This window comes from Falco punctatus (genome assembly GCF_963210335.1).
Source record: "Falco punctatus genome assembly, chromosome: 4".
In the NCBI taxonomy this organism is placed as follows: domain Eukaryota; kingdom Metazoa; phylum Chordata; class Aves; order Falconiformes; family Falconidae; genus Falco; species Falco punctatus.
In genome coordinates this window covers 42,196,707-42,212,022 of record NC_137583.1, presented here as the reverse complement: position 1 = coordinate 42,212,022, position 15,316 = coordinate 42,196,707, and the positions used below count along the sequence as shown (strand labels likewise).

At 36.7% G+C, this 15,316-nt stretch overlaps 1 protein-coding gene across 2 annotated transcripts in view; it reads left to right on the top strand.

Annotated features, from left to right (window-relative positions):
* Positions 1–15,316, top strand: part of USP7 (ubiquitin specific peptidase 7) — a 77,960-nt gene that overhangs the window by 40,536 nt on the left and 22,108 nt on the right. For both annotated transcript variants that reach the window (XM_080384577.1, XM_080384578.1), the window contains 10 exons: positions 291–429; positions 1,157–1,245; positions 1,949–2,057; positions 8,018–8,148; positions 11,082–11,136; positions 11,663–11,743; positions 11,854–11,944; positions 12,754–12,836; positions 13,797–13,906; positions 14,841–14,997. In XM_080384577.1, coding sequence (XP_080240703.1) covers positions 291–429; positions 1,157–1,245; positions 1,949–2,057; positions 8,018–8,148; positions 11,082–11,136; positions 11,663–11,743; positions 11,854–11,944; positions 12,754–12,836; positions 13,797–13,906; positions 14,841–14,997 — 1,045 coding nt within the window. The remainder of the gene's footprint in view (positions 1–290; positions 430–1,156; positions 1,246–1,948; positions 2,058–8,017; positions 8,149–11,081; positions 11,137–11,662; positions 11,744–11,853; positions 11,945–12,753; positions 12,837–13,796; positions 13,907–14,840; positions 14,998–15,316) is intronic.

The window sequence follows — 15,316 nt, the reverse complement described above, 5'->3', positions numbered from 1 at the left end:
TAGCTTCTTAAATGAGTTAGCTGTAATTGCCTGACAGTACTTTCTTCACAACACCGTTGCCCTAAGAAAATCTCCATTCCAGCTTCACAGTCATAATGTGGCTTCAGAAGGCCCTGAGGATTCATGCCCTCAATAGCAATTAACCAAATATTAACACCTAATAAGGAAAAAAAAAAAAAGATCCTTTACATGAAAGTAATGTACCAAAAATCCCTAACAAAAAAATTATTTTAATGAGTATAAAAACCTTCATTTTGAATGAATTTTGAATGTTTCTTCTCTATTTATAGATCATGGTCTTGTCACGCACAAGCAGTTCTCAAGATAATAAACTACAAGGATGATGAAAAATCATTCAGTCGTCGTATTAGTCACTTATTCTTTCATAAGGAAAACGACTGGGGCTTTTCCAACTTCATGGCCTGGAGTGTAAGTAATTGGACGTTTATTAATCTGTTACTAAAGAGGAGCGGGTTTGAACTGGCACTCTGGAATAGCGAGATACCTATAGAAAAGGGTTATTTTCCAAGCTGTTTTTTCTGTCATTGCTGTAGATTCTTCTTCAATTTCTTATAAAGTCCTGTACTTAATTATTGTAGATTGCATTTACTTGCATTGTGATCCAAATATTCACGTATTATTTTCTGCATATCTGAATGTTTGCTTATTGTTTTCACTGCGTGATAGTCAATGTAATTCTGAAGCAAATAGATTTTCTTGCATTTCTATGTGTTCTTTGTATATGTGTAGAGATATTTAATGTCCTAATAATACTACTAAGGCTTCTTTTGAATTGAGACAGCTTTTAAAGTATTTTCAAAAGTTGGGCCCTTAATTTTTCACCTGTCTGAAATATTGTCTAGAAGAAGCAGAGCCTTTCATTACCGACTCTTACTATCCACCAAAAATAGAATTAGTACTGCAAAATCTTAAAAGCCAAGAACAAGTTTCCTGTATTGAGACATGAGGAAAAAAAATAGTGTATTAGGCTGAAAAACAACTTTGTTGGTGTCCTTCAGTTTTTATTCTTCAGTTTAATTATTACTGATAGCTCAGCTGGAGCTCTCTCTAACTTGGAAATAAGAAAGTGATGCCTAACTGGATGCTTCTTGTTGCAAGCTCCAGTTTTCATGTTCATGTCATTCCTGTTGTACAGGAAGTTACTGATCCTGAAAAAGGCTTTATAGAAGAGGACAAAGTTACTTTTGAAGTCTATGTTCAAGCAGATGCTCCACATGGAGTGGCGTAAGTATCTGTTTTTTAAAAAAATAATTTGAATTAATAATTCTAATGTTGATTGAGATTGTCAAAGTATTTTGTGTTAACATTTGTAGCTCTCATTAGGCATTCTCACTTTGTCACTTTTAATTGATGAATTCTTAGGTGGCGGTATTTTTCATTAGTCAGATTTTTGTATAGGTTAAATTTCCATTTGCATTAGTCAGCATAATGTTGTGGAACTTTTAATTTCTGTATGAATTGATTAGTGATTTAACACCTCTGCAAATCTAATCTCAACGTTTCTGATCTTACAGCTGATAGCAGAGCCACCTGACTGTGTCTGAAACCTGTGTAGCTTGCCTTGGTTTACAGTTGTTTTAAAACTGCCTTATCAGAGTCATTCTACTTCATGTCACTTGTAAACAAAGCAGTCGTATGAAGTGGAGACTTGTCCTTAGAAGTGCAGACCTGGCTTCCAGTGCACTTTCATAGTACATAATTTTTCTGCCATATAGAACATCTTCAAAATGAAAGCATAACAGAATCACAAAGCATTTAATTGCGAAGACTGTTGTTACAGGCAGGCAGTAGTGAAGTGTAGTTTATTTAAACCTTAAGTAACACTGAAGAGTAGCTGATATCTACCAGCAGCGCTGCCTTAAAAAAAATACTCTTTATTATACTTAATACAGAACTATCTTGGTTTTAACAACTAACTGTTTTCTAGGTGGGATTCAAAGAAGCACACAGGATATGTTGGCTTAAAGAACCAGGGAGCAACTTGTTACATGAACAGTTTGTTACAGACTTTATTTTTCACAAACCAGCTACGAAAGGTAATTAATATAGGAAATAAAATCAGATTGCTATTTGAAATACCCAACGTGTTGTATTTATAAATGCTTCAAAACAGAGGTGTGTGTTCGTTTTGCTTCCTTCATCCTTTCAGAGAAGTTGTGAGTTACGTGGTGATGTGCATCCTTCTTTAGGCTATGTGCAGGAGGCTTCCTTTTAGGGTTTGTTGAACATAAGCTTTTGGGTTTTTGTGAAAGCAGAGTACCTGCTGAAGACCTAAGCGTAAAGGGTGTTTCTTAGACTGTAAAAGGATAAACTTGTATGACCTTTGTAATTCATTTGTTCCATCTTTTAATTTTTATTACACAGGTGAATTGCTGCTGTTATTATGATTAGCATCTTTGTAGTGATGGAAAGCATTATAATTTCAGTAGTTTAAACAATCTTACATTTGCTTCATTCATGTTTTTTATTTACTGTAGATGTTATTTCTTTGATGGAAGGAAGAACTGCTTTAAGTATCAGCTTAATAAATACCTCATCCAAACCCAGGATGAAAAACACTAGATCCATTTAGATACCATTTTAAAAGAGTGCAGTCGCCTTAATGATAGGATAAAACAGAAATGATGACTTGATATTGGAGGTGGCTATCTGGAAGGGGGGGATATACTTGGGAAAAATTGTAACTTAGCACTGTTTAGTTTATTGGCGTGTCCTTTGATTCTAATTCATCCTTTCATGCATTCCTGTCCTTATTGTGTGTCTCCTAGTGAAAATGTACTGTTCTGACTTATGCTTTCGCTTTTGTATGCTAGTTGTTACATTTCCATTAAGCTTTCTTTTCTACAAAACATCTCTTTAATGTAGCTGCTTTCCACTGTCTTAGCTTTTCCACCATCTTACCAGTATTTCTATCTCTGTGGCCTCTAAGTGTCCCAGTTGGGATTTCTTTTTTTTCTCTTTTGCAACGTGCTGCTTACTCTGAAGCACTGCAGAAAGTAACACATCAAACTCCAGCAGACTGTACCAGTGCCACATACAAGAAATAAATACTTGACTTGTTTTCCATGATGCACCTGTTTCTTTTTTGCAAGAGGTATAAATTACTTAATCAGTTTATGATTTGTTATAATGCCTTTTTGCTCAGCACTCATAATGTTGCTGCATTTTATGTTTCTGGACAAACTTCACTTTGCTCTTGAAAGAAAAATGCATTTTTATAATAGCTCCATCTAATCCAATTGAGTAGTTCCTTTCAAGACTGTCTTGTAGTCAGTAAATCAATATGTACCATGAAGTAATCTTCTGTGAAGAAGAAATTCTTTTTGTGATACAGATTTGTTTCAACTGAACGAATCTTTTCAGGCATTCCCCTGCATTTCTCCCCCAGCCCCCAAATAAATATTGGCTTTTAGGGAGTGTTATTATCTGGATAGTGACCATATGAGGAAGCTTGATTTACGAGCTGGTAACTGCAGCTTCCTTTATAGAAATGTTACTGGACGTCAGCTGAAATGCCTAATTCTTTGCTCATTCTTCAGGTTTTCAGAGCCCTACAAACACAACTGACTACAGCAGTAGTTTTAAACAGTTTTAATACTCGTTTGCCATTATTATGGATAGGGATGAATCGGTAGTTTTCTGGTCTGAAAGTATGAATTTCAACAACGTTTTTGTTTTCACTTTCAGCAAACATGTTCCTCTTAAAACCTACTAAAATGAAATATGTAGTATTCTCAATTTGCTCATCACCATTCTTTCTGTTAGTCCTCCTTCCTTAGAAGAAAGAATGATTTCTTTTGTTGTTCAGAGCTTTGTTAACAGGGAAGTTGCTGTTGGGAGTAGAGCTGGGAAAGCCAGGAACAACAGCAAAGGCAAGCACATAGCTATGGAAAGTCAGACTCTGGTGAGCATGAGGACTGATGGAGAGGTCCATCATTCTCAGCTCTGTTTCCAGATGACAGATAGGAGGTTCTTGGGTATTTGAAATGAGACCTCCATTTATTAGCAACCCAGGTGGCTTCAGCGGTAGGGAATAAAGCAAAGGAACTTTCTCTTCAGAGCATGTCTTTATTTGTCTGTGACTGCTAAATGCATGCTTAAATACAGTCCGCCCAGGCAAGGGACAGTAGTAGCTTCCCAAATGGGTCCAGGTTTGACCTTGGACCATGTTACATGGTCTTTAGCGCTGCTAGCCAGGCAGTACTTGTGGCTGCACGCAGCCCATTTTGAAACTTTCGTCACCTCCCTTGAAAAACTCCCCACAATTCATGACAACATTGCAGAATGTGTATAGAACTATACTAAAACCAGAAATACTGGTCCAGTACATTTCGATCTGGCTCTCCTTGTGTTATCCAATGTATTTTACCTTACCTTGGAATTTCATACACAGTATTTTCTTTCCTTCTTACTTGAAGCAGTGTGTTCAGGCTTATCTGTAGCATTCTTTTACGATGTAAATATCTTGATTTTTTTTCCTCATATCTCTTTGTCTTTTGCTTATAGCCATTGCCTATACATGTCCCTATCACTCTTCTGTGTTTGTTTCCTGAGGGAATTTCTCAAGTGTTAAATTAGAGATTCTGCTTTTTCCAAATGGATCCAAAAAAAATATAAAAAAATCCTCACTCCTTGATCCTGAGGTCCAGCTTTGAGAGTTTGGAATGGTAGGGCATAAAGATACAGGTTTGTAGAGGATCGTATTTGAAAAGTGGTTTGTTTTAGCTTAGAGAAACACGTAAGCGTTGAGAAACGGGTTTTGATACTACTTGTATACGTAAAAAGAATGAAGAACCAAAGAATGACTATGTGTGAAATGTTTAGTTTGTAGGAACACATTTAGAATTCCAGAAGAAACAAAACTGGTGTTTTTATTCAATGGCAGCTGGAATGTAGTAATTATAAATAAATTGTAAATGATTATTTTAATATTACTTGAGAGATACAGGAAAAGAATTAATTGTCCAGATGGTATATGAGGAAACCAAATAGGAACTAAATGCAAAGGATCTGATTGTGATTATTTCAGTATTTTGAGCTCAATTTATACCTTTTTGATGGAAGAGTCAACCACTAGGTTGACCTGCTGTAGTATCATCTTGGTTTGTTATGAAGAATATTTAGCATTTCAGTATTTATTTTGTGAAAGTGTCAGCACTGTGTATATTTGTATTTTTTAATTATCTTTGTATCTTATTTGTTTAAACAAATAGCAAGTACTTTACTATATATTTGGTTTTTAAAAAGCATAAGATGTCAAAAACAATTAATAGTGGCTGATTATAGAGATTTGGAGGATCTGAGGCATGGTCATTCAACCGTTTCCTGTTTCTACCTTTAGCCAGTGAAGACCAGCTTTTAAAAGGGTTCATAAACCAGGGAGAGGTTAAGTTTACCCTGCGAGATGCTGGCTTGTTTTGATATTTTGAGCATCGTGCTCTAGTGGGAGGTGTCCCTTTCCATGGCAGGGGATTTGGGACTAGGGGATCTTTAAGGTCTCTTCCAACCCAAACCATTCTGTGATCCTATACTGTTCATATCTTAAAGCAAAAAATAACTTTGGCTTGTAAAACCAAAGATATATTTTTAGCTATTCATATTTGATTTGGAGTTTGCCCAGATCAGCATGGTTAACTGTAACTCTGCATTTGGATAATAAAAATAGAGAAGCAATTGAAAATAGATTTCTTTGTCAGCTTATTAGAATTGATTTGAAATTGTATGTTCCGATCTTAGGAAATGAATTCTCATAATCAGGATGGTCCAGCTTTACAATAGGATGTGTGGGGAGGTTGTGGGCTCCATTCCTGAACATGCTCAGAAGCCAGCTGGACATGACCCTGAGCAACTGGACCCGGCATGGAACTTGGTACCTTTGTGAGCAGGAGCAGAACTCAGAACCTACAGAGTTCTCTTCAGGCTAAATCACTATAAACGCTAAACTCCTAAAGCAATGCTTAGCTCATTAGAAAAGCTGCTGATGCAACTACAGGAGAAAATGCTATATTTTGTTTTCTTAATTTTTCCAGGCTAGCCAGGTAGTTACCCTGCTGGATTGGCAAAAACAATGGCATGAACAATTATTGAGTTTCAAAAGTTAAAACTTGTTGCTGATGATAAAATTGAAGATGCTGTTTTCTTCTATTTATGAAATTGAAAAAAACAGTTTAAGCAAATTTTGAAATTAAAGCCAAGTTTTTGTTACCATTAGGGTGAGGCTGGACTGTTGTTTTTAAAATTACCCCAATGAAATAAGAGTTCTGTGGCTGTCGTTCAACAAAAAGTTGATGATAAATTCCAGCTAATTTCTGGCCGCGTTTTCGTTTTTATATGCAAAAGTACTACTGTATAACGATGTAGCTTGCAACTAAGTAGCAACATAACATTTGGAGGTTACTAGTGTTCAGTCACGATTCTGCTTTAGATTATCTCTTTTTATTGTTAAATTTGGGAAATTAAATTTAAAATCTAAAAGATAGTTATGTGAACTGTCATATTGCTTTACAGTTGCATACGTAACTAGTATTTTTCTGTCTGAATATAAGGGATTTGCTTCCTTTATGAAACTGATTGATATTTCAGTAACAAATTTTCTTTTATTTCATCTTATTACTGTAGCTATTCTGCAGATAGTTGCTTATTATATTATTCTTCAAAGTATTTATGTTGCTGTACATTTGAAAAATATTGTGGCTATTCAGAATTGGAATAGGAAACTGGCCTGCCAACTTAACAACTTTTTTTTTTGCCTTTTTTCCCCCCTTCCTTTCTTTTTTGTCATTCCCTTGTGTTCTTTTTCTATCAGCTGTGTCTTTATCTAATGTCTGTCTCAGCTGGTTCCCATCATATCTGGACTGAGCTTTCAGGTAGCAATAAATATGTTTCCCCAAGAATTCAGCTATGTACTGGAAGTACTAACCTTGTCCTGTATGGAGGGAACTGTAGTGCAGGCTAAGTTAGAGGTGCTGGACACCTCTGAGGTCTAGGCTGATGCAGAAACTGAGTGAGAACTACTGAGATCCAGTTCAGTGCTTCACTTGCAGAAATGTATCATCCCCTGTTGTTTTACAGGCAAAAATTCAGGTGGCAATTTTTCTGTTTCTTAACAGGTTTTTTCATATGCTACTTAATATTGGAGTCTTCAGTTTTTCACATGTTGTTACCTAATCTCCTTCTGGAGTTGTCTTTTTCCTTTTTATGTTTATGCTTTCTAAATGAGCATCTCCCTGTAAATACCTTTACTTTGCTGTTGCCTTTCCCTAGATATATTGGTGTACACTTTTAAAGAAGTGAATCTCATTTCAGTGCCTATTGAACTCTCCTAATCCCTGTTTGGTCTATTTGTGTAATTTCTTTGTTCTCAATCCTTCCCAGATGAGTATAATCGGTGAATTGAATTGTAAGCTGTTTATTTGCTGGAGAGCAATGATGTTGGGTAGGAATGAATGTATTGGGGAATCTCGGCTTCCTCTGACATCCTTGTCCTCAGTGTGGACCGTTTCTGTTTTCTTGCACTTGTTGCCCTTTATGGCTTCATGTGGTGGTGGTTTGGTTTTTTCCTCCACTGTAGGTGGCAATATTCACAGATAGCCAAGCTACAGCACAAACCTGAAGTTATTTTCAAAAGCCTATGGTATTGATCAGTGTATCAGGTCCTACTGTGACGATTGTCTAGAAATGCCAGGTGTGATATGTTGTTCGAAGGTGTTGAATGCTTTAATAATGTGTTTACTTTTCTAAGGTGGAATAAGGGAACTGTTTAGATAAAATAACCATGAACGGAATCTGTTCACATCTTTCTAACCACTGTGCTAAAGAGTCGTTCCAGACAATTAATGTTTTTACAGTACAGTATGAGATCTTTTCTTTTCTTCAGACTCTTTTGGAATGATGATTAAATGGAATTATATGAAGGAAGTCACTGAAGAGGAAAGAATGCATTAATATGAGCAATAAACTTTTCCTTAGATACTAATTGAACTAAATGCCTTTCCAGGCTGTTTACATGATGCCCACAGAAGGAGATGATTCATCCAAAAGTGTTCCTTTAGCATTGCAAAGAGTGTTTTATGAGCTGCAACATAGTGACAAACCAGTTGGAACTAAGAAGTTAACAAAATCTTTTGGGTAAGTTTCAGAAATTTGGACTATTTATCAGGCTGTTACAAGTTCCGTAAAGCTTTTAAAAAAGTTTTAAGTCAGGCTTTCTTTAGAGAGGTGCAGAGAAGTGTTAATACAGCATTATGATAATTGCTATATTTTCTTAGTTTACTTGATTTTTACTTAGATTTTTATTTGTTGTCAGTACTAAAGACGGCTGATCCTTAAGTCAGATTTTTCAGGGGGTGGGGGTTGGGTGGGAAGTGGTATGCAGTCAAGCACAGCTGTTAGTAGCAGTGATATAATTTACTTGTCACCTGAAAGTTGTGTGATGTATTTCACTTAAGTAAAATTCAGGACAAAATATGTTGTTGAAACATTGCAGTTCATGTATTGTTAATGTATTTTTAAAAATTTAAATCTGTTTTAAATGTAGAGGAATAGCAGTAATTGGCATTTCCATATTGTTAGTTCTGCATTGATGATTTAACAACGTTTTCTCATGGCATATCAAAGATGCATGTATTTTTGCCTATGCAGAATTTAGAAGCATTTAATGCTGTATGCTGTTTCATGATTTAAAGCTTAAGAGGAGTATCTGTTGCATGCATTAAAGGTGTTGGAGCACATACGTAAAGTAATAATTTGCATCTTCCTCATTCTAGCACCATCTTTTCCTCCATAAAACATCTACAAAAAGGCTTGCTTTTTATTTTCATTTTTGCCCGGTATCCAGTTCACTGCTTGGGTTTTTTTCCAGTCTGGTGGTACTTCTTGTGAGATGGTGTTTCAAGGTGTAACTTTAAATTGGGAATATCTAGACATAGAATTATACAATATAGCTCAGTTTAGGGTGTTGATGTTTTTTGGGGGGATTGTTTGTTAGTTTTGGGTTTTTTGTTTCTTTGGGTTTTTTTACTAGCTTGATGTTTCAGTTGCGCACAAGTTAGGACAGAAGATTAAGGTTAGCTTCACCTTTACAAGCCTCCTTTTTGCATGTCCTGAAAGCATGGAGTAAGATTTTAGCAAAAACTGTCCTAAAACATTTTGTTTTGCATTACAGTGTGACAAAGTATTTATAAACTAGTCTTGTGTAGTAATATTGGCAAGGCATTTTTTAATTTAAAAACAGATTAAGAAGTTTGTATCATCTTTTTCACATAGCTGTCCTAGTGTCCATCCCACATCTTCTGCTAAAGCCTCTAGTAGTGCTCTGTCCTGATAAGACTCTTTGTAAACTTGGTCTTTGTAACCTTTTGGGGAATTTTAAAATGAAATCAGTAACCTCAGTGTTGTATGTTTATCTGGTCATACCCTCTTTCTAGTAGCACACTGTATATTTAGTTTATCAGTGCTCCTGCTATCCTGTCACACTGGAAAGACTTGCTGATACCATAAATATTTCATCCTGAGTTAAGATCCCAGCTGTGTCATCTTTCGTAGCATAGAGAGACCTTTCCTGAGGGTGTTGCAGATGCTTAATTTTGTGTCCGAGAGCAAGATTTTAAGAATGTGTTCATGCCTGCCTTCGTTCTTGGGAAGGAATTTTTGAATGTGTTTGAAGATTCCTCGCCCCCCCTTCCAAAATTAGAGGGGGGTTTCTGACCCTGTGAGACCTGCTTAGATGCTGTGTAGAGTGTAGCTTTTTACTGGGTATTGTGAGTTTCGAAGTTTGGCTTCTTACAGTGTAAAGTGATGCTACTGTTAGAAGGAGCCCTTTTTTATCTTAATATTGGTATGTAACCTTTTTCCTTGATTTTGTCCTTTAAGCTGGCTAGTGTTTAAAGCCTAGGGAGTCAGGAGGTTACTTTGCATTCTTAATTATCCAACAGGTCACTTCGTGCAGCTTGTTTAAGTGTGGACCCCCCCCCCCCCCAGTTGTTTTGGCACACTGTTGGGAGTAGTATGCTGCCGTTTGACAGTGGCAGTGAGTCCCTGAGAGGAGTGGGAGGAGGAGATAAGGTTGTCATTGCTTCTGATCACCCCTTGTGGCTTCAAGGGCCAGGGTTGAACCTCATGCTGAAGCTACAGCCTACAGTAAATGCAGCTTATTTCATACAGCTGCGAGAGATGGCTGTTAGAAAAAGAGTTGTCAGAGACTTAAAAAGCATTCTTGAGTTTAAGGTAGAGTTCATAGAAGAAAGTAGTTCATGCCGAAACTAAAAGCACTTTATGCTGCTTTTTTTATTGAAGGCAGTAGTGCTGAACACCCTTGTTGCAGTGTGCCACATTGGCACGAGGCATTTAGAGACTTGCTCTCGCCCCTCCTTCACATGAGTGTGTTTACACGTGGGCAGTTCAGGAAGCTGGATGGATCCTTGGAGTTTCTCTGTGTCCAGGATTAACTATTTAGATGAGCACAAAGGAGCCAGTATTTCCTATAAATCCATTTACTTCCTTTCATGTGCTGAAATAATCCCCGATCGCTACTTGACTGCACCTGAAGGGCCCTCAGAAGAGGCAGCTAGAAGCATACTGCGGAAACGATTCTGACAGCACTGAATTGCTCCCAGGGCTTTTTTCTTAAGAGCTTTTTATAGGGGGATGGGGTTTGGTGGTTTTGTGTTTTTGTTTTTGTTGGGTTTTTTTTTGGTTTTTTGGGGTTTTTTTTTGACATGAACTGAGACTAGGTTGTAGACTGGAAGATTTCGTCTGCTAGCCACAGCCTGGCCCTGGCCTCTCTGGCTGCCTTCCCAGTCCCCACACCCAGATCCACAAAGAGAGAAGGCAGGTGGGCACAGAACGGCTGCCAAAATGTCCCACAAGTTCACTGTCCCTTCTTCCTGATAAGTAAATGCTACAGAACTGAAAAAACCTGTGCATCAGCCAGTACTAAATCTCAAGTCTTTACATCTTGTTAGGTATTAAATTCTTGATCTGCAAAGAAATCACAAAAATGTCTTTTAAGCTGTAAGTTTTCTTCATACTACAGTGATTTTTATATTAATTTGCATTTAAAGGTGGGAAACTTTAGACAGCTTCATGCAACATGATGTCCAGGAATTGTGTCGAGTGGTATGTATTTACTATTTTTTACTGATCTCTGATGCATAATGTTGTCTCTTGATGTGGTGTAAATATAATAAAATTCAGTAACAGTCGTAGTAATATTGGTAGTAATTAATTTGAATTAGGTCTCTAAGACAGTTTTTGGCTTGGTGTATTTCTCTTTTTTTAAGAATGGCATTGTTTGTGCCTTTTGCGGGTGAGGAATTTCTAAAGGATAGAGGAGGTTGAAAATAGATGGAATGTATGCTAGTGGTCCTTATATAGCCATGGAGAGAAATGCAGTTTTGAAGATGCAAATGCATTGTTACATTTATGAGGTTTTGCAGACTCGGAGGAATGTAGCTGGAGTAGTCCTCAGTGCAGTTTTTAGGGGGAAGAGGAGGGTTTAAAGGACTAGAAAGATGCCAATATCAATAGACTAACTGTTTTTATGCAAGTGATTTAGGATTTAATCAGTGAAGCAGTCATCTGTGTGATGAATAAATTAAAAACCTGCAAGTTTACCCTTTGTAAAAACTGTATTTTCTTTCAGCTGCTTGATAATGTGGAAAATAAAATGAAAGGCACATGTGTAGAAGGCACTATTCCTAAACTGTTCAGAGGGAAAATGGTGGTATGTATTTCATCTGTTTGTTTGTTTGTTGGTTGGCTTTTTTTTTTAATAATTTAATTAAACTGTTACTTTTATACATTGAAATTCTGTGTTTTGGTTTCTGTTGACAGTCTTATATCCAATGCAAACACGTAGATTATCGATCTGAACGAATAGAAGACTATTATGACATCCAGCTAAGTATAAAGGGAAAGAAAAACAGTAAGTGATACATTGTGATACGCACCAGTCAAATACATCAGTGTGTAGGGCAACTTCAGTGCCTGTTGATTGCACATGGGTTTGTTGCTGCACAGCGCTTTGAAATATCCTTGCTTTAAGACACCTGATGGAAAACATTTTCTGCGGAAAATGTTTTAGGTTACATTATCTGTTTTCCCTTCCCTACTCCTTTGTCCCTAATTCTCTCACTGCTATCTTTTTGTAAAGATCTATGAATTTTAGGAGCTTTTCTGGTGTTGTAAAAGTGCATGCTGTGCCTTGGTGATAACAATAGTGTTGTGAGAGTAGGTTATATTTATATATGAAGATGAACGTGGAGGAAACAGATTCTTAGTTAGACTTGACCCTAGTAATAAGCAACTAAAAAGAATGATCTAAATACAGCAGCGCAACAGTGGTCCCTTGTCATCAGTTTACCAAGTACTTGGCGTACACGACACAAAAGAGGGATTGTAACAGTCCGGCAAGCAGAATCATCTAGCTTGATACTTAAAAGTTGCAAAGTGAGAATAGGAGGTTTGGCAGACAGTTGTTAACTGTGGGATTTTAAAATCTGTTGATATTTTTATGTGTGTCTCAATTTGGTGGATTTCTTGACGTTCTTAAGCAATATAAAACTTCAAAATAAAGGCAGAGATATTTAAACGCAAACTCTCCTACTCTCATGTCTTAATATGCTGTTTGATTAATACATTTTTAAGCCCCCAGGCCTAGAGTAAACTTACTTTTTTTTTTTTTTTTTTTTTCTTCCTCCTTCCCTACAAATCCCAAATCTTTTTTTAATTTAGTTTTTGAGTCCTTCATAGACTACGTTGCAGTGGAACAGTTGGATGGTGATAACAAGTACGATGCAGGAGAACATGGCTTGCAGGTATTTTTATAATTGGCTTTTAAATTTTATTTCTGTGTCCTTGATGAAAAACGTTTAAGCCATAATAGTCAGAAAATGTTGCAAACCCCATTCCAGGTTATATCAGCTGATTTTGGTCATTTTTCTCCTCAGACAAGCTTTTTACATAGCTCCTCTTAATTGCCGCTAGGTCTCTTAAGATGGAGCTTGGATTTTAAAACAATCTAAAGGGCACTGAGTTTTACTTTTATACCTGTAAGTGTTTTAGTGACTGGAATGGTTAACTTGTCCACTTCTCAAGACTGAGAAGTTCTTCCTCCAGGAGTAGTCTGTTCTTCTATATGTCTAGTAAAAAAGTGGCATAGCTCTAAAAGTAACTTTAGGTCATTTTTGTATCATCGACAAGAACACCAAATGAACCCATGGAATTTTAAACATTTATGTGTGTGTACATTTTTTCTGAGCTTCTCAGCTGCACTTTGCTGCACCCACCATAGGAAGCTGGAGTAGTTTATAAAAAATGTTGGTTTACTACAGCTTGCTTCTGCAGCTTCCCTATACCAGGTTCTGTTAGTAATGTTCTATATATTCTTTAGCTGTTTTTAGGAATATAGGGCATAGAAGCCAAATACTTGTTGGCAGGATACAATGAACATGAAATTCTTACTTGATCTGAAACAAGTTTTTGCCTCCGTATTTTCTTTTGATTTTACTTATACAGGGAACTTGCTCTTAATGCAGTGAGGTGTTCACTTGGGCTTGTATGAATGGCCTAAATTTAAATGAAGTGTGTTATTGTGTTATTGGAGTAGCTTATGGGAAGGTTGGTGCAGCATGAAGATTAAGTTCCACGCAAGTTTTGAACCATTCTTTGATGCCCATTGTATTGTCAAGCCTATAAAATGAAAGTCCATAGGAAGAGTATTTTGAGCTGTTAAAAATCTTGCAATTTCAACCCTTTATTTCCTTTAAAATGTCTAGGAGGCAGAGAAAGGTGTGAAGTTCCTAACATTGCCACCAGTATTACACCTACAGCTCATGAGATTTATGTATGATCCTCAGACTGACCAAAACATCAAGATAAATGATAGGTAAGTTTTTTGGTGATGGTTGTTTTTTTGGGGGGTTGTTTTGTTTGTGGGGGTTTGTTTTGTTTTGTTTTTTTGTTGTTGTTGTTTGTTTTTTTTTTTGTTTTTTTTGAATTGTAGAATGTGGATCTATGGACATATTTTACAAAAACATTTTTTTTAATTATTTTTGACTCAATTCCAAGAGGAAGATGTGTGCACATCCACATATGGTGGAGGTCCCCAAAAGGTGCACTGATTGAGTGTTAGGCTTCTGAATGACAAATCAAATACGTAAATAGGCATTTGTAGCTGTTGTTCTGAATACGAAACAAGTGAATGTGTCTTTCAAGACTTTGTGGAACATTTTGTGCCATGGGTGGAAAGTTGGTATATTCCGATAGGCTGTCACAAGAGTAAGCAGCATGAGTAAGTAGTCCTCTGCTTTCCCTCCATCTATTTCCATGCCCACTCACTGTAAGTAGAGGCTGATAATTTCTCTAGGTGATACTTTGTTGGTTGAAAATGAAATCTGTATTGAAACAATTTTAGTCTTACCCAGAAGGCGAGACTGCATCAGTGAAAGACATTTCAAAATGATGTTCCAGTGCAGTGATACCTGTGCTAGAAAAGCTGTATTTATGTACTAGAAAATAACAGGTTTTGAGCATTCCCCCTGACAGTGAATCCAGAATAGCACTATTTCAGTTAAAGTGCCCTTCCCCTTGTTACTGAGGGCATACTTTTTCAGAGGTGCTTATGTATATTATCTTTATTCTGTATTAAAACAGTATAAAACCTGCCACTGTATGCAGTATATCCTGGCTAGAAGAGGCGTTGTAACAGTCTCTTGTTCAATTTTTGTAACATGCTTTAGGAGTAAGTACTGATGACCTGCATAATACCCTGTGTCTGTCTTAACTACAAATACAACTGTCTTAACTTTTTTCAAAACTAGGTTTGAGTTTCCTGAACAGTTGCCACTAGATGAATTTTTGCAAAAAACAGATCCTAAAGATCCTGCAAATTACATTCTTCATGCAGTTCTAGTACACAGTGGAGATAACCATGGTGGACATTATGTTGTTTACTTAAATCCAAAGGGGGATGGCAAAGTGAGTATTGAAAAGCAGCTAAACGTATTTCTGTTTTGCAAATATATACTTGCAGTTTTCATAATGGGCAAATCTTTGCAATTTTTGTTCTCTAACAGAAGAGCTTGCTGGCACACTTAATTCGTCACACAGGGATTTGACATCTCCATGTAGTTTTTAGCTTGATATGCTTTCATTTTGTGCCTATTCTGATGTATTTGGGAAACTTACTGTGTATTTACAGAAAGAAAAACCTGCACCCATTGTGTTAGGTTTTGTTCTGTAGGGAGGAGCATGCCTTTGGAAGCATTAGTCACTTTAAGAGGAGCAGCTTCATCTT